The sequence below is a fragment of the Myodes glareolus genome, chromosome 17 (assembly GCF_982192425.1).
Source record: "Myodes glareolus chromosome 17, mMyoGla1.1, whole genome shotgun sequence".
NCBI classification, from domain to species: domain Eukaryota; kingdom Metazoa; phylum Chordata; class Mammalia; order Rodentia; family Cricetidae; genus Myodes; species Myodes glareolus.
The window spans coordinates 53,726,360-53,750,962 of NC_142042.1; the positions used below are offsets into that span (position 1 = coordinate 53,726,360).

Sequence of the window (24,603 nt, forward strand, 5' to 3'; positions counted from 1 at the left end):
GGCAACTGTATATTAGGATAACCCAGTTTTCAGTGTCCGTTTTCTTAGAACTTTGTGCCCAGCGCTCTGTTTCCTGAGTCCTCCGCCTCTCTACCGTCTGTGGAGGTAAGAACATTTTCATTTCCTGCATGCATTTAGGAGCTGAGTTCGGAGTAGTTGTTTTCTTCTTTCCTACCATACCGCAATGGGAGCGGTTCGGTATAGGGAGGCGTCCAAATCCCGTCTGCTGCCAGAAAGTACTCTCCCTGGCAGCGAACCACTGAAGCCTAAACTGAGATAATTCTTCATCCTCGGGGGCTTCTCAGGTAGTCAGTGTCTCCTCGTGCTGCCCAATCGCTAGGATACGCCTGTGTGTGGGGGGAAAATCACACTGGTTTGGGGTGATGTCACACTGGCTGAGATGACATCTAGCAGCGGGAAACCCGACAGCCTACAGACGCCGGTAAACCACCTCGGAGAGTGCTGAGTAGAGGGGGCCGGAGAATCCGGTCCCCACACACAGTTCACGCTGGCTCCCCACGGAGGCCCACCGGCTCCTGCGGCCCGCAGCACGAAGCAATGATCCCGATCCCGACCGGCCCGCTCCTCCGCACTTCCGCCTCAGTAGGTGTCATGGCGCTAGGAGGCTGAATGGTTCCGGCGAGGCGGGGCCGGCCGGATGAGGGCGGGCGCTCGGGGCTCCACTTGTCGGGTCTGGCGACAACGGCAGCTGCGGAGCGAAGGGCCGGGCCGTGGCCCCGGACGGCAGCGGGAGGCCGAGGCGGGAGCGCGCGGCGCTGAGGCGGCGGCGGCGGCGGCGGGAAGGGGCCGGGCGGCGGGGCAGGCGGGAGGCTGGCGAGGCTCCGGCCGCGGGACGGGCGCGGGGACGGCTCCGGGGGGCGGGGGCCGGGGCCCGGGCCGGCTCGTGCGGGGGGTATGATGACCCGGCGGCGGGGCCCCGGATCGCGTCTCCTCCGCCGCCTCCTCGCGGCGGCCCCGGCTCGCGGCTGAGAACTACACACACCGGCGGTGAGTCAGGCCGGGCGAGGATGGATGGGGTCCGGGCGCCCCGGGGTGGGCGCCCCGAGGTGGCGCCGAGCGGGCCGCGGGCTGCCGGGGGGCGGGCGGCTTGCACCGGGAGCCTCTCTGGGCAGGCCCCGCGCGGCCCCGGGAGCCACGTCCCGCTGCCTGATCGCGAGCGGCGGGACGCGACCGTGTGCCCGGGAAACTCCCCCTGCCTCCTGCCACTTCCCTCCCGAGCGTGCTGTTGTCCTCAGGTGACAGGGGCCCGGCTGGCGTCTCCCCACCCTTGGGTTCCCCGCCCCTACCCCTGGCTGCGGTAGCAGGTTCCCTATGAGAAGCTTCTGCGTGTGCATGTCACCCCACTGCCTGTCGCTGTAGTTCGGGCTTATTTGTGCTTTGGGGAACCGGGAAGCCGTGTCTAGAGAACATTGTGATGGTCGGGTTGGTGTGGAAGCTTTTCTGTTCTCTTCGCTCATGTTCTGTAATCGTTGAGTTTGTAGTTTGTGATGGTGGTGAGGCTATGTGAGGACCAGCCACTCAGACGGTTTTTTTCTTTTTCTTTTTTCTTTTCAAGACAAAGCTAGAGGTCTTTTTCAAAAGAAACTTTTGCAGCCTGTCGTTACTTTCAAAGCCAAAACCAACAAAACCCCCAAACGGTTAAAGGAAAAGGTGGAAACAACCAAAATGCCTTGGGTAGGGCCCGCGCTATAAACAGCTCTGTGGGGAAGAACCCCCTTTGTGCTTGGCAGCCGAGACCTGAAACTTGGTCTCCAGGAGCGTCGGTCTAACCTCCAGTTTGTTGTGGTGACGAACCATGAGCAATGGCCTGTGTGTTTATGCTGGGCGCGCTTTCTTTCCTGTTTGGGGATGGGTACTGGGAATGGAAGGGGGGTGGGGTGGACAACCCCAAGCTCCAGTAAGTAAATCTTTACGTAACCACTGACTCGGTTGTGGATACTCATCTTAAGATGCTCATTCCTGTCTAGTTAGTGACACTGAGAAGTCTCAGTAGTGTAGTGCGGCCACATACGAGTTTCAAGAGTAGATTCTCCTGCCAGAGACCGCCGTTTTTATCTTGTTTCTTGGTAACTCAGAAAACAGCAGTATGGCTTCCTGCTCTAGATGAAGTGGGGTTAAATTAAGTGGCTGTTGTCCTCTGCAGAACCTACAATTTTGCTCTTGTTTGTGTAAAGCTATTTTTGATTCGTGGTCTGTAAAATTTTTTGTTGTTGTGCTTAAGATGAGAGAGAATGCAAACCATTGTCAGCTCTTCTTTTTTTTTTCCGTTTAAAAACCTAAAGCTTTCTGTAAAGCAAAAACTTAACTCATTTTACCTAATCATTGTTATTCACCTGGTTATTTTGGGTATTTGCATGCAATTTCCATAGGAGTCGGTGTTACCATATGATGAAGGCTTTAAGATACGCTTCTCAACTTGAAGGGTATTTTGTTTAAGTATTTGAGATCGAAGCTGGAGGCTTCCAAACTGGTAAAGCATCTAACAGAAACGGTGACTGCGATCTTGTTTGTGTGCCAGCTCTGGTGGACTAGTAGTTTGTGGTAGTCTCATGGCCAGTTGATCTCTGGACATTGTATTATATTTTACAGATTTTAGACCAAGCTGATTGGTAATGAGATTTAAAATCAAACCAGATCTTCCTCCTGAACAAAAAAATAAGTCAAAGTTCACATTTCTCCGAAAAACAGAATTCTTTCCTTCTTTGTTTTTGTTTTTATAAGCCCAGATCTACGATCCACCAGTGATTTGTTGGTAGAAATCAGTGAGCCAAACCTGCCTGTGAACTTCTTAGACTTGGAACTTGTGCAGCTTGTTGGTTATGTATTTTAACTGGGCCTTTCGTAATTTGAATAATTTTGTAAGCCTGAGCAGTCTGATCTGTCAGCTGCCCTTTTCTGGACTGTGTGACAACCATCTATGTTTTGTTAGGCCTTTCTCTACTAGTTCCTCTCCAGTTTCTTCCCTTGTAATTCATGTTATTTCGCACACAGGTTAAAATCGTTTTCCTGAACTAACTCTTAATTTTCTTCTTTTTGTTTGTTACTAATGCTTAGTTGACCAGGCTGACCTCACACTCCTGACCTGAAGGGATGGTTGGTTCTGTGTTAGCTTCACTGAAACATCATGGTGCCTGGTGTGGGTCTATTTTTGGCTTTGATTTTTGCCTTTTTGTCCTTTTTTAATTGTAGAAATTCAGCTAGTGTATGTATAATGTATTTCTATAGTACATACTTTGTTACATTTACTTATTCAGTGTGTGTGCAGGAGAGGACAAATTGCAGGAATTGGTTTTCTGTCATGCCATGCATGTTTTCAGGCTTAGCAGCAAGTGCCTCTACCCACTGAGCCATTTTGCAGGCCCTCTAGTCCCTTTTATAGTTTCTTTTTCCTTTTAGGGTGCATATTACTTCAGCAGTCTTCTAAGGTTATTGAATAAAATGTTCTATTTCTTTGGATTCTTTAAAGTCACCTGGTACCATGTTTTCCTTGCTGCTTAATGAAAAGGAACCAGGAGACCTGAATTCTTTGCCAGTATTTTGCTCATTAGCTTTGTGTAAAACTTATTTGGCCTTCTTGGGTTCCTTTTTTTTTTCCATATTAGAACTAGAGGATGTTAGAAAGATTCTTTTTAAAGTCTGTTAGCTATAAAAGTCCAGTCCTTTTTTTCTCTTTCTTTTTACTTCTCCAGTCAAATATATTTCCTTCCTCTACACAGTTTCCCATTTTTCCATAGCCCTTGGATCCTGGCAAAAGTCACCCCATTCTTCTTGAAACAACCTCATCTCCTCCCATCTGCCAAGCCATTGTTACCTTCCTTAAGCCCTCCTTCCATTTCATCTTTGCTGACTGATCTGAACTGGGCCCTCACTTGGTGGTGTTTGTGTTTTGTAGTGATCTCTTCTTTGTTCTTATGTTGGGAACTCTTTGTGCTGTTGTTTTCTTTATCTAACTTTATAAATCTTGTTGATTTTCTCTCTTACATATAAAATAATACACGTTTCTAACACAAAGGACCTATTTTCTTTTGTTCTGTTGCGATAGATTTGTTATGCAGAACCAGTCTAAGCAGATATTGAAACTCAGGAAAACATCCTACCTAGGAGGAAAGCATCCTTTTTGTTTTGTTTTGTTTTTGTTTGTGTTTGTGTTTTGAGACAAGGTTTTTCTGTAGCTTTGGTGCCTGTCCTGGAACTAGCTCTTGTAGACAAGGCTGGCCTCAGATTCACAGAAATCCGCCTGCCTCTGCCTCCTGAGTGCTGGGATTAAAGGCGTGCGCCACCACCGCCCAGCAAGGAAAGCCTCCTTTAGCTAGCTAGCTTACCAAAACTTGTCAGGGCATTTGTTTTAAATGGCTGAAGGTACACAGAGTTGTAGATGCTCTCCTGGCAGCTAACATCACCTTTCCCACACCCTGTTTTGCAACACCAGTTGGGAAACTGGTTTGTCACTGGTTTGTCTTACACAGTCCTATATGAAGGAAGGAAGTACTGCCAAGCGGTGGCAAACTTTGATTCAAATGTTGTTCTTTAGGGTTTCAAGCTTACTTTTTTACTTCAATGTTACTATGCTTAGAACAGTAATATAGTATTACTGACAAAAGACTATAATTTCTGTTACATCATGTATTTCTCTAATTCAGTCATAATTATTTCTTAGATTCCTCTACATTTATGTATGGAGCAATAGTGTGATGTCTTTATAGTTGGTCATGCTAGGAAACACTTGGCACATACAGTATGCCAGCCATTATAATGGGTGCTAGTGATAACAGAAAAGAGGAAAACTGGTGTCTCACTACCCTGATGTTCAGGATCATCCTTACAGAATGTAAACTTGAGAAAAGAAGCTGGCTTTTATTTTTAAATTATGTACATGCACATACACACATGTGTCATGACAGTTCTCTTCTAGTGTAGTTCTGGGGATTAAGCTCAGGTAGTCTTGGCTTGTGCACCAAATGCTTGTATCTGCTCAGTTATGGTGCTGAACCACTACTAGTCAACTTTAAAATATTTTCTTAGGTTTATTTATTTTATGTATATCAGTATTTTGCTTGAATGTATATGTGCACCACATGTGTGCCTAGTACCTGAGATCAGAAGAGGAGGAGATCAGAAGAGAGTGTCAGCTCCACTAAACTGGAGTTGCATGTTTGTGAGCCACCATGTGAGAGCTGGGAACTGAACCTTGGGTCACCTGCCAGAGCAATAAGCGAGCCAACCGTGGAGCCACCTGTCTAACCCTTCCCCCCATCTCCAGAGTTAACTTTTAAATAAATAAGTCTAAATAGTGATACTTAAACTGCAGAGTGGCCTCTAAGTTATGTGAACTGTCCCTACTTTCTTTGGATCCTACATTTGCTTTCTCTAGTCTTCCCTGTCGTTTGAATCTCAGTTCAGTTGCCAGCATCATACAAGGCTTTAATACGAACACCATGCAAGGCTTTTCCTGATGCCATCTCTATTATATTGTATTCTCTTCATAGCTTACCACTAGTTGCATTTCTCTCTCTCTCGTCTCTCTCTCTCTCTCTCTCTCTCTCTCTCTCTGTGTACATTAATTGCATTTCTCTTTCTTTCTTTGTGAGTGTGTAGAGAGAGAAGGGGTGGTATGGGAGAAAGAACAAACTATCCCCAGTTGAATATAAGCTCTAAGAGATAAAAGGTCATACCTATCTTTAATACCACTGTGTCCCTTGTGTCTAGAACAGTTTCTGGCAGACAGGTATCAGGTCCTCAATACATGTTTGTTAAGGGACTAAATTAAACAAGTGTAACTGTAAAGAAAGTAGCGTGTGCTTTGGGAGTATTTATCAGGAGCCTGACCTACTATAAAGTAGCCCTAGGGAAGACTTCTGAGTATTTTTGTCTGATTAAATAATTTAGTAGAAGGAAAAATGTTTTTGTTTTATGTAACAGCCTAAGGTCAATGTTCTGTGTCAAAGTGGTGTTCCAGGTTAGTAGTCTGCTCCCTGCTCCGTGGACACTTCAAACCCATGCTTCCATCTTGTTACTCTGCCATCGCTTGGATGTTGTCTCAGGGTAGAAGCTTGGGGCTCTGCAAACCTTAGCCACTCAGTGTTCTCTGCTGGTGAGGAAGACTGTTCAACATAGTCTAGTCTTGCGTCTAATAAAGGAGAAAGTAGATTGTCTTCAAATAAAAATCAACAAGCTCTAACACACTGAAGTGAGATTTAAATGGGGCCTAGGGCACGTAGACATTAGAGAAAGGAAAGGCTAGGAAAGGAAATGGAGTTCAGTTCAGAAAAGCACATTGTATATGAAGGAACTTGGACTGGAGAAGTCAAGGCCCAGGTGTCCTGGGAAAGGAGTGGGTAAAACAAGTCTATAAAAGTAACCCTAGGCCAGACTCTGCAAGGTCTACTGATAAACACTGGGGCTTTAGCTCTTTCCTGAAGCTTTAAATGGGGGCGGGAGATGTATATTGTTTTTCCAGACGTACATTTTTAAAGCAAGCTTCAGCTAGGAGGTGAAGAGTGAATTGGGGAAGTGAGCATGGGCAGGGTGCTTACAAGTACAGTTTGGGGAGACCAGTCAGAATTTAAGTTTTAAGTGGCTAGTGCAGGAGGACTGAGGAAAACGTGAGTGGAGTAGAAAGATGAGGTTTCTGGCAAAAGAATTTTCTTAAATTTTTATTTTAAGTTTATATGTGTAGGTGAACACATCCATGTATGCCAATGGGGAGACCACATTGGTGTTATGTGTCCCTGTTTACTGGTACCCATTTTATTTTTTGAGACAGGGTCATCTCTCACTGAACCTGAAGCTTAAAAATTGGGCAAAGAGCGCCAAGGACCCACCAGTTTCTGCCCTCTAGCACCGGCATGCACCCAGCACCTAACTTTTATGTGGGTGCTAGGGATCTGAACTCAGGTCCTCTCGATTGTACACTTTATTCCCCAAGCCACCTCCCTAGCGCTTGTTTTACTTTTACAAAACATGTGTTCTTGGGCCGGGAAGATGGTCAGTGGGGGAAGGTGCTTGTTGTCCATGCCTGGCCACCTGGGCTTGATCCCTAGGTCCTCCGTAAAGGCAGAAGGAGAGAACAGATTCCACAGAGTTGTTTTCTGATCTTACATCACATCATGCCACACACACTCACTAATAACAAAGATAATAAATAAAGCATGTTCTTTTACTTACCCATCTAATATTTTGATAAGAATGTATGTCAGAATGTATATTGGAGAATATACGTTCTGCAAGCCAGAACAGATACATGGGAGAACTCAGTATAAAGTATTTATTGGTTTTAGTTATTTAGGTCATCAGTTGTTAAATTGTGTCAGAGAAGAAAGATGACACTGAAAACCCGAATTTGTTATAGGTACATTGGGGGAAAATGGAAGTTATGTACGCCTCTAATCCCAGCACTTGGGAAGCAGAGGCAGGGGGATCTCTGAAACTAGTTTGGTCTACAGAGCAAGTCTCAGGACAACAAGGGCTACACAGTGAGACAAAAACTTTGAAAATGATTATCTTGCCTGTGGTCCCCAACCATTCCATGCAGTGTTATGTTTTAGTTGCTGCAGGGTCACCTGCCTGTGGTGAAAGCAGTGTGCAGTACATGCCAGGGAGTAGAGATGCTCTTAAAGAGCATGTTTGAAAGCCTTTCATTCCAGCAAGGCACCGTTCTCTTGAGTAGTAGATACAAGTACTAAACAGCCTTTGCCTATTAGTTCTAGTTTGAAATTATTGAGGGGAGCAAATTGTGTCACGTTAGTTAAGTCTTTGGAAAGTGAATTTTGAAATAAAAAACTTTGTTCATTGCTGGAGCCAAGAGGTGAAATGCTTCAGGAAGTCAAAAATATTTGATTTATCTTCATTTATATTGAAAAGATTTGTGATTTCTTTAACAGAGCATTATATACAGTAAAATACAGTCATTAATTCTGCCCCATATTTTTGTTTGACAAGTCTTGCCTAGAAAAATGATTGATCCCCATTTGCAAAGGCAGATTTGTAGGACAGTATCTGTGTCTAGAAATGGCCTTTTAAAGCCTTATTTCAGAGTGGATTTATAAATAACAGTGTTAGTTTTTCTAGGCCACTTTGATTCTGTGTTATCTTCTCACCTTGTTACTGAGGTCTGAGTGAGTGTCAGCCATATGAAGAATCCTGGTGCTAAAATATGTACGTGTGAGAAAGGCTAGTGAAATCCTGCTTGTTTTTTCCCCTTGCATGGACTAGGTTTGTTTTTCTGAGTATGTTATATTCAAAATGTCCTAGGACATGTTCTCTTTCCTCTCTTTTTTTGGGGGGTGGGGTCAAGTAACGTTGAGTGAAAATTTGAAGTCATTAGTATTTGTTATTTTGTTATAGGGTCAAAAGTTGTCAATAACATCACTCTGGCAAATGTAGTGTTTTAAAAGACTATCTGGTAATGAATGCTACAAAAAAAAAAAAAAACCCAAAAAACAAAAACAAAAAAACAGTGGCCAAGAGTGGTGGTGCACGCCTCAGAAGAGAGAGGGAGGAGGAAGGAGGGGTTCAAGATCATCTTCAACTAAATAGTTAAGTTTGAGGCTAGTCTGGACTCAGAAAGAAACTGTCTTAAAACTCAGGTAATAAACAAATGGGTATTTCATGAATTCTGATATTACTTTATGACCTTGTCTTTTGATTTTGGGTTTTGTGAGGTAGGGTCATAAAGCCTAGGCTAGTCTCACACTTCCCTAAGGCTAGCCTTGAGCTTCTGACCCCCTGTTCCTACCGTCTCAAGTGCTAATATGACAAGTGTGCCACCACTGGCCCACAACCCCTTGTCCTTTACAATTGCTTCAAACTGTACATTTTATAATAAAACTTTTTTTTTACTACTTTTAATTACATAAATATTGTGCTCCATGTTTTTTGGATGAATTGTTAAATTTATATTTCAATAGGGAAAGCAAATTTGAAACATTTCTTTTTAAGTTTGGCTCAATTTTATGATGGCAAGTAATACTTTGTATTTATTTTAATAGGCAAAATTTGTAAAGGAACTCCAAATTTAGTTTTGTTTTCTTTTAGAATTTTTTTAAAGATTTATTATTTTTATGTTCATTGGTGTTTTGCCTGCATGTATGTCTGTGTGAAGGTGACAGATCTGGAACGAGTTAGAGGCAGTTGTAAGCCGCTATGTAGGTGCTGGGAATTGAACCCAGGTCCTCTTGAAGAGCAGTCAGTGCTCTTAACTACTGAGCCATTTCTCCAGCCCCAAGACTTTTATTAATTTGGTTTTACATTGGTGATGTAGGTAGGCCAAAATACTTTGTATATTCATGACCTCCTGAGCTGAAGTGCACTGGCCTTAGCTTTTAATTTGTACTTTTTTCTCCTTGAGGTTCATATAAATTATGGAAACTTGCTTAAAGTAAAGCCAAACCACATTTTAGAAATTGAAGGTTGAAGATACATTTCTTCTTTGCAGCTGACTACAGTGCAGATAGTTTTAAGTTGTAATCAGGCACAAAGAAGTGCACATATTTCTCCCCTCCCTCTTTCCTCTAAATCAGTGCCAGGGATCAAATCCAAGGCCCTGTGCATTCTAGGCAGACACAATCTGTGACCTCCACTCCAGCCCTACACAATGCTTTTTCGTGTTCTGTAACATCCGTTGTCATGTTTCCTTCCTTTCTAATCGTATGTTTATTTCCTTGTGACTTGTAAAATTGTACTATGAGGGTTGGAGTGGAGACTTCACCCATATCTTAAGAACCATGCAAACAAAAGAGAAGGATGTGTAGAGAAAACAAAACCAAAGCCAAAGCATTTGAAAGTACTACAGTTTGTGTATTAGTGTTAGTGAGTTGTAGGTAATGAACTTGGTAGGGGTCAAGTCTTTCTTCCAACAAATGTTGTGTTTGTATTGCAAAACAGAATCTGGAAGGGGCTGGGTGATAGAAGTGAGGAAGAAAACAGATGGTACCTGTTTTATGGAATTTGTACTGTGGGAAGGGATGTGGCAGTAAATAATTTAAAATTATAGGAGAAGAACAGCAACTTCGTAATGAAAGGAACAAAGGGATGTGTGTGTGGGTGTGTGCGTGTGTGCTCGCTGAGGGAGGGAAGAGGTTTGTATTAGGGGCTGATGTTGAGAGCCTTACAGGAACTGATGAGCATATGCCTGTAGTCTCTCTCAACCCCTAGGAGGCAGAGGCAGGAGGAGATGGATCAAAGTAGGGAAGCTGGTCAGCAAGAACATTTTGAGAATATTTTGGTGAGGCTTTTGAGTCTGTGGGCATGTGAGTATGTTTGCAGGAACAGGGTATGTGTGTGTGTAGGCTACAGGCTAATGTCATATCTTTCTCAATTGTTCTCCATTTTTTTTTTTTTTTGAGACAGGGTCTCTCACTGAACTTGGAGCTTACTGATTCAGCTAGACTGGATGGCCACCAAGCCTCAGGAATTCTGTCTCCATCTCCCCAGTGTTGGAATTATAGGTGCATACTGCTGTGCCTGGCTTTTATGTGGGTGCAAGGGATCTTAACTCAGGTCCTCATGTTTGCATGGCAAACACCTACTGGTCGAGCCATCTTGCTAGCTCCTTGGTGAAGATTTTTCTCCACCCCATGTACTGAGGATTATATCAGTGCTTTGCACATGTTAAGTAACTTGTGGCTATAACATCCTACCATCGAGCTATCTCCCTAGCTACTGCCACCCCCCCCCCCCTCGGTTGTTGTTTTTTGACTTTATTTTGAAGCAGGGTCTCTCACTAAGTTATCTAGCCTGGACTTAAACTCAGCTGGCCTTCAACCTGTGGATTCTCCCATCTCTCAACAAGACCTGTTTTGAAAGTTTTTAACTTTATGCCCAAAGTAATGGAAAACTTCTTGGTGGTGGTGGGGGAGTAGGAGGAGAGATGATTAAGAAAAGAGAACAGTTATCCATCTAGTTTGCTGTTTAAAAGCAAAGATGTAAAAGTTCAAGGTCCACCTCAGCTACATAGCAAGCTTGAGGGTAGATTGGATACTAAAGGTCCTGTCTCAAAACCAAAACAACAACAAATAAAAGCAATTCTTTGGAATTGAGTGTGTTTGAGGCAGTTCTTTGGAGGCTGTTTACACTGTGAACTAGAATGCCGACTTGAACTGTAGTTAGGTACAGATCAGACAGGTAGTAGTTTGAGAAGACAGGGAGAGGTGTGCGTGCAGGTAATGAGTGTGCCAGGAGCCACCGCTTTCCCTGCGTTAATACCAAATTCTCAGAAGAGCTTCGGACATGGCTGTGTTGTTACCATTATAGAGATGAGGAAGCCGAGGCTCATTGCTCCCTGATTCTTGGCTTGAGTCGGTGGCTGTTTGGTGCCATATCCTAACTGAGATAGGAAATTGAGAGTGGAGTGGATGCTTAAATTGGATTTTGGACATGTTGAACTGAGGTGTCTTATAGTCAAGTGGGCACTTGGATCAAATGTATAGATTTGGTGGGAGGGGTGGAAGGAGGAGGAGAGAGAGGAGGGGGGGTCTCCATTTGAAATAGAAGTTTTAGGGTTGTTGTTTTTATTTTGAAGATGACATATTGGATTATAAAGAGGGAAAGTACAGAGCTAGGAAAGGAGTTTGCTGTAGAGCCCCAAGGCCTCTGAAAGGAAGACCCAGCTGGTAAGAAGAGAGCAGATAAAGATGACGTGGCATGTGTTCTGTGCTAAGTGTTTGGGCTTTATTCTTAAGAACATGGTTTTTGAGGGTTTAATCTTTTGGCTTACTGAACTTTAGGTGTCTGTGGGATATTCAGGACGGCCGGACTCTTATTTCCTCTCCCCTTATCTTTACATTTTTCCCCCTCTTTCTCCCTCTCCCTTTCTCTCTCTGCCTTATTCTGTCTCCATCTCCCTGTGTAGTCCAGCATGATTTCATGTGCACGATGTGCATGTATGTATCTGGTGTGTATGTCATATTCAGACTGTGGAGGTCAGAGGACAACTTGTGGGAGTCACCTGTCTCCTTCCTCCGTGAGCGTCTTGGAAGAAAGGTCACATTGCTGGCACTTGTCTTTGCCCACTGGGCTATTTTACCTCCTGATCCTGTCTAAGGATAGCTTTCTGTAGAAAGTCCTCTTCAGAAGATTCTTTCGCCTTGTCAACCTGGGTGACTTCTGGTCGGTGGCAGTCTCTCCAGGGCTTGTGCAGAGGAGTCAGTGAGACTTCGCTTTGGTGTGTTATGGACCCTGTATCTGTGAATGTCGGTTAGGACTGAATTAGCCTTTGAGAGGCGGGAAACAGCGCGGTTTCAGTCTTTTATCAGCTACAAGTGTTTTCATATATGCTGGTGGTCAGCTTTGCAACCCGAACCCTTGTGGTCTCATTCTTGCGTTCTTTCCATGTAGGTATGGCATCACAGCTGCAGGTGTTTTCCCCCCCATCAGTGTCGTCGAGTGCCTTCTGCAGTGCGAAGAAACTGAAAATAGAGCCCTCTGGCTGGGATGTTTCAGGACAGAGCAGCAACGACAAATATTATACCCACAGCAAAACCCTCCCAGCCACACAAGGGCAAGCCAGCTCCTCTCACCAGGTAGCAAATTTCAATATTCCTGCTTACGACCAGGGCCTCCTCCTCCCAGCTCCTGCAGTGGAGCATATTGTGGTAACAGCTGCTGATAGCTCAGGCAGTGCCGCTACGGCAACCTTCCAAAGCAGCCAGACCCTGACTCACAGGAGCAACGTTTCTTTGCTTGAGCCATATCAAAAATGTGGATTGAAAAGAAAAAGTGAGGAAGTCGACAGCAACGGTAGTGTGCAGATCATAGAAGAACATCCCCCTCTCATGCTGCAAAACAGAACTGTGGTGGGTGCTGCTGCCACGACCACCACTGTGACCACGAAGAGCAGTAGTTCTAGCGGAGAAGGGGATTACCAGCTGGTCCAGCATGAGATTCTCTGCTCTATGACCAACAGCTATGAAGTCTTGGAGTTCCTAGGCCGAGGGACATTTGGACAGGTGGCAAAGTGCTGGAAGCGGAGCACCAAGGAAATTGTGGCGATTAAGATCTTGAAGAACCACCCCTCCTATGCCAGACAAGGACAGATTGAAGTGAGCATCCTTTCCCGCCTAAGCAGTGAAAATGCTGATGAGTATAATTTTGTCCGTTCTTACGAGTGTTTTCAGCACAAGAATCACACCTGCCTTGTGTTTGAGATGTTGGAGCAGAACTTGTATGATTTCCTAAAGCAGAACAAGTTCAGCCCGCTGCCACTCAAGTACATCAGGCCAATCTTGCAGCAGGTGGCCACAGCCTTGATGAAGCTGAAGAGTCTGGGTCTGATTCATGCGGACCTCAAACCTGAAAACATAATGCTGGTTGATCCAGTTCGCCAGCCCTACCGAGTGAAGGTCATTGACTTTGGTTCTGCTAGTCACGTTTCCAAAGCTGTGTGTTCAACCTACCTGCAGTCACGCTACTACAGGCAAGTGCAAGATCCTGGAGAACTGTCCTTGTGTTTAACATGCATAGCATAGAAATCTAACTATATTACCCAGGAGTCTACTTATTTCTAGATTCCAAGATGGGAGCAGGGTTTGTTTTAGCTCCTTACATGTATATGTGCCATTCCTATAAGTAACATGCTTTTCTTGCTGAAGTCCTACTTAGTACTAGCAAAGTGAGCTCAAATTTCATTCTGAAGGTTGTTGCTAGCTGAATTGTGCTAGTATCTGGTTCATTCTTGACTACCATTACACCTGACTTCCCCCTTGAAGGACTGACTGTACAAGATGCTCCACCTGGGCAGATGCTGCAGGGTTTTCTTTAGCTTATACCTTGGCATGGAAATGTCTTGGGAGCACCTTTAGATTGAACCTAGCACAGTTTATTCTTATTAGATGATTGCTGTTATCTTCTGTGTGAACATCTCTACAATATTTTGAACTTATTTAGTTATCCTAGGATAGTCTGACCTAAGTACGTTAGTGATTTTTCTTTCTAGAGTAGTACTTCTAATACAAGGCTCTTTTATTATATTAAATTCTTGTAACAGTACTTATGTTGGTATACACAATTTTGTGTGTTTTATAACCAAGGCTTTAAAAATGTGCTCTTACTTCGTAGATCTTTATTTTACCTAGTTATTGATCTTAAGAATCTGATAATTAATTTCATAACATAAATAGCATATTGATTGTACAACCATTCAGTCAAGAAATGAAGCATGAACTAGGGTATGTAGCTCAAACACAGGACTTGCCTAGCCTGCATGAGGCTGAGTTTAATGCCTCCCCACACCAGAAATAGGTAACTATAAAATATATATTTATGTGTATTTTCTTAGGGGCACACGTGCGCGCGCATGTGTATGTTTGTGTGTGTGTGTGTTTGTGTCTTTTATTTTTGTCGGGGCGGGGACAAGGTCTTACTATATAGCCTTGTTTGGCCTGGAACTTGCTGTGTAGATCAGGCTTGAATTGAACTCACAGCCTATTAGGATTAATAGATTTGTTATCTTTTTTCTTTGAATTTTATTTATTTTATGTGTATGGGTGTTGTTAGTATGTATGTCTGTGTACCAAGAGTGTGCCTGGTCCCCACAGAAGCTAGATCCAGTCCTCTGCAATGAAGTTCCAGATGGGTGTGAGCTGCCATGTAGGAACTGGGAATTGAATCCAGGTCCTCTAGAAGAATAGTCAGGACTCTTAACCACAGAGTCATCTCTTCAGCTCCATCCCTAGATCTTAATGGTTTGTGATTTTGAGGTTAATCTATTCTGTAGCACCCAGCAAGGATATCATTCCTTCTTATGTTGAGAAATGTCTCATTGTATGTATATGCCACATTTTGTTTATCCATTTGTTGATAGGCATTTGGGTGGTTATTACCTACAGCTCTTGTGAATAATGCTGCTTTGAACACTGCTGTACATGCATCTAAATTCATATTTTTAGGCTTTTCAGTTGAAGACTTGGGGTAGACTTGCTAGGTCTTAGGGACTTGTGAGTAGCTTTAATAAGCTATTAACTTGCATGGAGGCTGTGCTCCTATATTCCTCCCAGCAGTGAAGGAAAGTTCCAGTTTCTCCATGTTTCCTCCAACACTTGTTATTTTCTATATATTTTTAAAGTAACTATCTTTATGGGTATAAAGTGGTATCTCGGGTAGTTTTGATTTATGTTTTCCTAATCAGTGATACTGACATTTTTCATGTCCTTATTTTATACCTATATTTTTTTGGAGAGATACTTAATTCAAGTCCTCCGCCCAGATTTTCAGTTGATTTTGTTACGTTTTAGAAATTAAAAAATATATATTCTAGGCATTAAGAGGTATGATTTGCAAATATCTTGTATCCTTTTATAGTTTTTGACTCTCTTGCTAGTATTTGATATACAAATCTTTTGACCCTTGATGAAGTCTGGTTTGTCTGCTTTTTCCCTTGTTTATTCTTCAGGTGTCATGAATTACAAACCCATCATTGTGGAGTTTATCTCCTGTTTTCTTCTACAGATCTTAGACTTTTAGCTTCTACATTTATCTATTTAAGTTTGAGTTAATTTATTTTTGGTACAAGGTTTTTGCTATATAACTCTGGTTGACCTGGCGCTCACTTGGTAGCTTAAGCTGGCTTTGAACTCAGCAGTCTCCTTCCTGGCTCAGCCTCCTTGGATTGCAAGCATGGGCTACCACCCCTTGTTTTTTTTTTGTGTGTGTGTGTGTGTGTGTGTGTTTTTAGGTTTTTTGAGACAGGGTTTCTCTGTAGCTTTGGGACCTGTCCTGGAACTAGCTCTTGTAGACCAGGCTGGACTCGAACTCACAGAGGCCGCCTGCTTCTGCCTTCCGAGTGCTGGGATTAAAGGTGTGCGCCACCACCGCCAACTCCCTTGTTCAATTTTTATTGTTTAAAGTAATGCCTAATTTAATTCTTTTGCATGTGACTATTTCACACAAGGTCCTTTGCTCTAAAGACTGTCGGTTCCCTCAGTGTATGGTCTTGGCACCTTAGTCAAGTTAATCGACCATATATTTAAGAGTTTATTTCTGTATCCCATACTTTTAATCTCTGTATGTCTGTCTAAGCAGTGGTTCTCAACCTGTGGGGCACGACCCCTTGGATATTCGAATGACCCTTTCACAGGGGTCATTTATCAGATAGTTTGCATATCAGAAATTTATAACAGTTGAAAAATTACAGTTGTGAAATAGCAGTGAAAATAATTTTATGGTTGGGGTCAGCACAACATGAGAAACCGTATTAAAGGTCACAGCATTAGAGAGATGGAGAATCCTGGTCTGTAGGATAGATTTTTCTGTTTTTTCCTTCTAATCATGGGATTTAATGAAAATAACATTGACATTGCAAATTTTTTTTGGGTAGTGCAGTACTGACAGCTTAATGATAGTCTTTTAATCCATCCTCATTTTAAAAAATCTTTATGGTTTTATAAAACTCTGACATGTTTTGCTTGAAATGAGGCAGAGGACTCGTAGGGCCTGTGGTTTCCAGTGTCCTTCTGCTCCTGGCAACCCAGGCGGATTTAGAAATTTTTCACTTCAGTTTACTTATTTATGACTTGGGCGATGTAGGCTCCAACTGCATTTGCTTCTGATGCTCCCCTTTGAGCACCCCTTCCCCATGTAGTACAAAGGCACCGAATGCTCAGGTGTGCTGAAGAGCTCCCAGCCTCACTTCCATTCTCTGAAGCCCGGGAGGGGAGAGCCCATCAGCTCAGGCAGGAGCTTTGCAGCCCAGCTCCTTGGTGTGCAGGTGTTCATTAACTGTTTGTGCGCCCTCTCAGAGATAGCCAGGCAGTTTTAAAACAAAAAGGCAGAACAAAAGGAGATGCAGGATATTTTATGAAATCATTTTTGATAGGATCTTTACTTAGAGATTAAAAGTGATTTTTGGGACAGATTATTCTGCCGAGCCTTCTAATTTGCAATCCATGTGATTGATTTTTAGTATTAGGCTACTAAATCTGTACACTTTTTCCTTTTGGTTTTGATCTTACAAAAAATAAACTTTTCTAAGTTTTAAAGTATTGTACAAAGCTACTTATGAATTTGGTTGTTGGTTTTAAGAATAATTTCAAGGGGAAGTAAGTGTTTTCTGTTCCCAGCTATCACTGCAAGCAGCTCGGCATCCAGGGGTTGTGGCTTGACCTAGGATTCACCTGCGTGCTGTGTTGTCTCATAGTAATACTTGATAACAAGCATGAACAGGTAGAAGAGCTGTGCAGGCGGCCCTCCCTCATCCCTGGTTTTGTCCTCAGTGGGCCTTGAGCATCCTCATATCTCTTTGTTGCCACCTTTAGCTGGGGAAGCTGCTTTCAAATCCAACCTTCTTATCATTCTTTTAAGTTTACATTGCTTTGTCCCAATGTTAAACATACCCAGATATTGCCATTTGGCAGAAATTTGCCACACTTAGCCATAGGCATGGCTAAATGATCCAGGCAGTGGAAATGTTTGAAAGCTGCTGTCTCTGGGGCTGGAGTTTTAGGGACAGAGGTCTGAGACACTTGCAGCTGCAGGGCTTTGCTCTTCTGTACAAACTAGCCAGCATTTGTTTCAAGCTTAGATCACTTTGTTATTTATGGATGGATACTGTAGAGAAGAAAAGTATAGCTTAATTTATCCTACACAAACAATCTAATTTCCTGTAACCGTGAAACTACAGTTTCAATCTAAGCCACAGATGCAGGAAGTTGGACTTTATGTAACATCTCTAATCTGGTAAATAAGTAGGTTTGGTGCCTCAGCTAAGGGAAGAAAGAAACTGAATGTTCATGAAAACAACCAAAGAATGATTTGTACTCAGCTTGCTGTGGGTGCCAGTGAACTGGGGCTTTATGACCTTGGAGGAGCTTTTCAAAATTGGGAAATGAACGCGCAGGGACTGCTGTTTCTGCCATTTGGCTATTTTAATTAGTACCTTTAGTGTTTATGCTGTAAGGATGGGGCTGTACCCTCTAAGGCAGTGGCTCTCTCTGTCCTACTGCTGTGACTAAAAATACCATTCCTCATGTGGTAGTGACCCTCAGCCATAAGATTATATGTTGTTGCAGCCTGGAGAAGTGGCTCAGCCATTAAAGGCTAGGCTCACAACCAAAAATATAAGAGTTCGGTTCCCAGCCTCCACGGTACCTTATTTTTTTTAAAAAAAATTATGTTGTTGCTACTTCATAACTATAGTCTTGCTACTGTTATGAATCATAAATATCTCTTATGCAGATATCCAACATGCAAATCCTGTAGGGGTTGAGACTCACAGGGTGAGAACCACTGTTAGAGAGACCCATTACTTCAAAGCACAATTAGTAGCATTTTCCTATTGAAATAAATACTGCCGAGTTTGGTTGGTTAGTGATGTAACTCAGTGGTAGAGCAGCTGCCCAGCGAATGCAAGGCCCTGGGTTCAGTCTTCATGGGGAGGGGCAACAAAAACAAAAAACAGTTGTGTTTTCAGGCGGATCTCTGAGTTCGAAGCCAGCCTGGTTTACAAAGCAAGTTCCAGGAGGGGCTCCAAAGCTACAGAGAGAAACCATGTCTCGAAAAACCAAAACAAACAAAATATTGCCAAGTTTGTTATCTCTAGCTTTCTCCTACACCTGTACGTAGTCTTTTTATTGCCTTATGTTTATTACAATGTCATGACTGGAAGCAGACCAGATAAGTAATTATCTAACTCATCCTTCATTTTTTCCCCTTCCTTTCTTCCTCTTTTATTTAACTTTGGGACAGCACTTCAGGTGTAGCATGGGCTGGCCATGAACCTTCAGTCTTTGTGCTTCTGTTTCTTAAGTGCTAGGGTAACAGTGTGTGCCTGGTTTGGCCTTCTTACACACATAGCAGAACCAGGGTTTCCATGTCCGTAGACTTTACCCAGTACTGAGGATCAGATTCAGTACTAACACATGTTAAAAATGCCCCCTACACCGAACTACCCCTCCAACTTCTCCAAAGACTTTATATTAAGACTGGAGAGTCTAAAGGAGGCCTAGAGGAAAATACAGTGAGAATTTCAACAATTGTAATCTCAATTTAGAGGTGCTGTCATTGTTTGGTAAAGGGGGTCATTCACTAACTAGAGGTTAAGATGAATATGTTTAGGCCCAGTGAGGAGAAGCCCCCACAGCAGCTTTCTTTTCTTTCCTCCTTACCTCCTCACCCCCTTTCTTCTTTCCTCTTCCTCCTCCTTCCGCCCCTCCATCCACTTTTTTATTTGTTTACTTGTCATTAGTTTAAATCCATGAAGTTTTCTTTAGTACTTGCCTTTGTGTAAGGGAAGAGTTGCTATCTTGTGTGAATTTTCTCTGAGAGCTGATAGATGCTTTTGTCATTCCAGAACCAGGGGACCCGAGGGAAAACAGATTGCAGCCAACCTTCACTGTTTTGTTTTGCTTTTTTTTTTTTTTTTTTTTTTAATGAGGCTGGAATTGGTGTTTTCCTTAATTTCTTTGACACTTCAAGCTGTGTTATTTTAAAGAAGTTTAAAACTGGACTGGCCCACTATTCCCTCCTGATCTTCCTTTTCAAAAAAGTCTTTCTGTAAGGTAGGGCTGCTAAAACCTCCGGGTTCTCAGTTGATGCTTTGGAATGTTCTCAGCCCAGTTTTTATTTCGGCACCAAGCCATGTGCGCTCTCCCTGCCAGCTATTTCTGGCGCTGTCGTGAACTGGGAAATTGATGTTGCTGCTCACTGAAAGTAAGACATTTTTTTCCCTTTTTTTTTTTTTCAATTTTAGAAAAGCTTTTATATTTTTTCTGGGTACTCCTATTCTCAGCTTTATTCTCCTAAGAACATGCCATAGTGGTTGGAATTTAATTGAATTTTGGAATTCCGTCAGTCGTAAACAGCTGCAGTTACTTTCAACATCACACATCACTTTTCTTCCTTCTTACTTCTTTTTCTTTTGTAAGACAGTTTCTGGAACTGCCCTGTAGACCAGGGGGGCCTCAGGTTTGCAGTGGTCATCTTGATGGATCACTGTATGAGTGCAGGTGTGACGACTGAGGGTTGAGTTCCTATCAGATGCACGAAAACTGGTAATATTTGCTCTACTCTAGCCATCTAGCGGAATGAGTCTGAACAGGCCTAAATTTTCTACTATTTCAGGGTAAGGATCAGAAAATGTTTTAGAATCTGTGGAGTCGTATAACCTACCTGTTTCCTAAGGGTGTTGATGTTTAATTACCTGTAGAAGCTATTTTTTTTGGGGGGAAAAATACCCTAGGCAAAGGCATGGTGATGCTTGCCTGTAGTTCTAGGGCTTGGGAGACCAAGATAGGAGAATCCCAAATTCAAGGTCAGCCTGAATTCAAGGCCAAGTGGGACTACCTCTGTATGAGACCCTGTCTCAGAATACTAAAACAGCAGACAGCCAAAACCCAGCAACAGTATAACCAATGAATCTTTTCTCAAGCAACTCAACACACACATACACTGCATAACAATAATCATGTATTACCTAAAACCAAAAATTGGAAAACGTAGGCAATCTGTGAGGATACATGTCCTGTTAGATGGCTCTTCGTGGAGGGATCTGCTTTTTTGTTTCCTCTTACATGAGGGAGTTGTATCATGAATATATTTTCAGACCCCAAATTCTTAGATTTATTGGAAGGAAAGGACATTTTTAGAGAAAGTGATGAAGGTATCAGAGTTCAGATTGTAGATCCAGTCTGCCCAGGTGCCATCATTTAGTAGTGTAGCCTCAGACAAGTAATTAACCTCTCAGTTTCTTCATCTGTCAGATGAAGATAGTGTTTTATCTCATCGATCCTAAAATGCTCTGATTGGCTCCAAGATGTAGCATTATGTGCCACATGACAGGACCAGCATCGCCACTCACCTAAGATATATCTTCATTTGTTAGAAAACGAAAACATAGCCAGGCAGTAGTGACACACACCCTTAATCCCAGCACTCTGGGGCAGGTGGATCTCTGTGAGTTCGAGGCCAGCCTGGTCTACTGAGCAAGTTCCAGGACAGGCTCTAAGCTACAGAGAAATCCTGACTTGAAAAAAAAAAAAAGTGAAAACATGTGCAACTTAAGAGTTGCTGATATGCAGCAATGCTTATGATTCAGCATTTCTGAAGACTTAGAAGTACACAGCGTGTAGTATGTGCTGTCGTTTATCATCGTCACTAGTATTCATGTTTCCTGTTGTCCTGCACTGCTCAGCCTTTGTTGTTTGAGAATCAAATCAACCCATTGCATATGTTCTACCCCTGAGGTCTACTCTTAAACTTTATCATGTCTTTTTACATCTATTTTCTCCTAATTTTATTTTTCAATATTTGGGAGTTGAGATTTTAGTGTTTTGTTTGTTTTTCATTTTTTTTTGTGGGGGAAATATAAATATGGAGGTCATAGGATGACTTTTTCAGGTTGGTTCTTTCCTTCTACCATGTGGATTTTGGGGTTAGAACTCAGGTCCACAGGCTTGGTTTTACCCTTTTATCCATTGCATATAGTCTTTTAGTCATATTTTGAGAAAAGACCACTTATGCATGCCACCATTCCAAATAAGTTAATGAAGGTGAGGATGTAGCTAGTGTGTGTTTAATTCGGGGGTGCGCTGAGAGCCATCCTTGCTCTATCACTTACTGTAGTTTTAGGCAAGTCTCTCCCTGTCTCAGTTTCCTATTCTATCAGTGGGAATAGTAATCTCATTTCAGATGTGTTTGCCTATAGAGTACTCTTAGTTTATGGATTATTGGACTTGAAGCATTAATGAAAGTCAAATTTCTAAGAAAAAAAAAGGAGAGTTTTAAGACTCAAAATAATGATGCTGAAATAATAATAATTTTTATTCCTAACATTTACATATTCTTTTTATGTGCCAAGTACTGACCCAAGATTTTATTCATTTATTTCAACTTTGTACCAACCTTGTGTGATAGGTACTCCCACTGTCTGCATTGTGTATCAGAAACCCAAGGCACAGAGCTGGCGTTAGATGGTGATAGTTACTAAGTAATGGGCCTGAGGGTCAAACTCCCACAGGTCGGCTCTTGAGTCTGCTGCAAATAATCAGTTTTTCAGAAGTCATTTTTGTCATGAAGGTGTAAAACAACTAAGATGCTCAGAGAAGAATATCTTCATGATCTTTTATTTGTAATTATAATATTTAAAAAGCTCTCAAAACAGACATTTTCCTCTAAGTTCAATATAAACTTCTTTATCATCAGGACCCGTCTTGAACCAATACAAGATTGCTTAATGTCTTTATTTAGCCAATTTAATATGCTTACTTAGAGTATTATCACTAATGTATCAATTGTGGGCACTATCATGAACTCTGGGGTTGTTGGATACATGGATTATGTTTTGTATTACCTTTCTGCAGTTCGAAACTTCTGAATTTTTTTTTCAAGAGGGTATTCCTCTGTTTTGTTCTGACCATCCTGGAACTCGCTCTGTAGATTAGAGACCTGCCTGTCTCTGAGTGCTGGATTAAAGACATGTGCCACCACTGCCTGGCTAAAGCTTCTGAATTCAAGTTGTGACTGAGTAGTTATGTACTGATGGTTTTCATTTCAAATCTTGTTGCTGATACTGCAGCTGATTTAGTCACCATCCATAGTTAATTTCTCCAATTAATGTCTGCTATTTTACCTTATGTCTTTGTATTTTGCTAGAGCCCCGGAAATTATTCTTGGATTACCATTCTGTGAAGCTATTGACATGTGGTCACTGGGCTGTGTGATAGCGGAGCTGTTCCTGGGATGGCCTCTTTATCCTGGTGCTTCAGAGTACGATCAGGTAAGAGTGCTTGTTTGAATGAACTTGGAGAGCAACACAAACTCAGGCTGCACAGGTCCACACACACATACACAGAGTGCTTCTGTAACAACTTGAAAAAACAGACCACACAGTGTAGAAATATTGGAAAAAAATTAAGGGTGTCGTAAATCTAAAATATAGATGTGGACAAATAGTCTATTATCGATACCTACCAAAATATGTATAAATCTATTCTTTTAAAATAGTTCTTTTATTAATAGAATTATAATCCTCCCCCTTACAAATCTATTCTGTCATTCCCTCTTTTTGGTTTTTCGAGACAGTGTTTCTCTTTGTAACAGCTTTGTAGAACAGGTTAGCCTTGAAATCAGAGAGCTCTACCTGCTTCTGCCTCTGGTGTGTGTCCTTCCTGGACCCTTCTGAGAGGCTAACGAAGCTGAGATTCCCCACCCCCGAAATATATACATGTTGGGGGCTGTGGACCCCCAGACCCCGAATTTCTTGTAAACAACTTATTTTGCTTGCAGCTGCTCTGAGCACGAGACCCTCAGGAATTCCAGGGGAATGGCAGGGGAGTGGTTTCTGGTGGTTTGGGTTGGGTATAGCTGTCCGTTAAGGATCCTTATATAAGCTGCCTGGAACACAATAAAGGGGGCATTCTTGGCATTCTTGTTTCATATGTATTTAAACCTCCAGCTGCAAATGGTCCTGTAGTACAGGTGTTATGCTACAGGCGTGGTACACGTAGTAGTACACGGACAGCACACACACATTGTCTTTATAAAACTTGAGGGGACTCATGGATCCTGCTCCAACCAATCACAGCCTCCAGGAATGCAGTTCTTAGTCCAGCTATTCAGTTGCACTGGTTCTAGCTTAGCAGCAGATCAGTGTAAATTTCCTAGGAAGTGGAAGCAAGTACAATTGGCTTTAGAAGCTGAGATAGCTATCAGAGCATTCCTTGTAAAGAAAAAGGATATGGTCCTTTTGGAAATGTGTGTGTAATATGTTGATGGGTGATAGGAGAAGTGGTTTGCCTGTGCTGAGCAGATAGGATGCTACTGGGAGCAGGACTGGGGCTAGTTTATCTTGGTGCATCTGGGTAATAAAAAAGGATTCATGCCATAGGGTCTAGCTAAGGTTTTTTTGTTGTTGTTGTTATGTTTTGTTTTTATAAAAGTAACTTTATAGAGTTAGAATTCACATACTATACATATCAACCATTTGAAGTGTACAGATTGATGGGTTTTTAGTATGTTTACAGGAATGTACAATAGTTAGCAATTTTAGAACCTTCTATAACACCTAGTATCAATGCCTGTTTCCCTCCAAACTCCTCAGTTCCTCTTACCTCTACACAAATACTAAGATATTTTTTCTCTATGTAAATTTGCCCTCTTTGGCATGTCATAATATTCACAGAAAGTGTGGCGCTCTGTGATAGACTTATTTTACTTGTATCAGAACATCACTTTTATGGCTAAATGATGTTCCATTGTGTATAAACCACCTTTTGTTTATCTGTTAGTAGCAATATACATGGTGACTTTTTTTTGCCTATCGTGAATAATGCTTCTGTGAACATTGGTATACAAATATCAAAATCTAGCGCTGAGGGGCGGCCCAGAGGTTAGGAACACTGGCTGCTCTGGCTAGAGTGGATCTCAGTATAAAAGCTTTTGATATATTTTTCCACTTGAAATTGACGTTTGATGATTTTGATTTTTCCAGATTCGTTATATTTCACAAACACAAGGCCTGCCAGCTGAATATCTTCTCAGTGCTGGAACCAAAACAACCAGGTTCTTCAACAGAGATCCTAATTTGGGGTACCCACTGTGGAGGCTAAAGGTGTGTCTTCCTTACAACTTTAAAATTAGGTTTTAGTTAATAATTTC

General features: G+C 42.3%; 1 protein-coding gene across 4 annotated transcripts in view; it reads left to right on the top strand.

Annotated features, from left to right (window-relative positions):
- Positions 1–854: 854 nt before the first annotated feature.
- Hipk1 (homeodomain interacting protein kinase 1) overlaps positions 855–24,603 on the top strand; it is a 47,295-nt gene continuing 23,546 nt past the window's right edge. For 2 of the 4 annotated variants that reach the window (XM_048442255.3, XM_048442254.3), the window contains exons 1-3: positions 12,355–13,432; positions 22,600–22,723; positions 24,437–24,556. In XM_048442255.3, coding sequence (XP_048298212.1) covers positions 12,357–13,432; positions 22,600–22,723; positions 24,437–24,556 — 1,320 coding nt within the window. In that variant the 5' untranslated portion in view covers positions 12,355–12,356. Of the gene's footprint in view, positions 1,009–12,354; positions 13,433–22,599; positions 22,724–24,436; positions 24,557–24,603 lie in introns of those variants that run through there. The other 2 variants (XM_085677896.2, XM_087897690.1) reach the window with 2 other exon arrangements.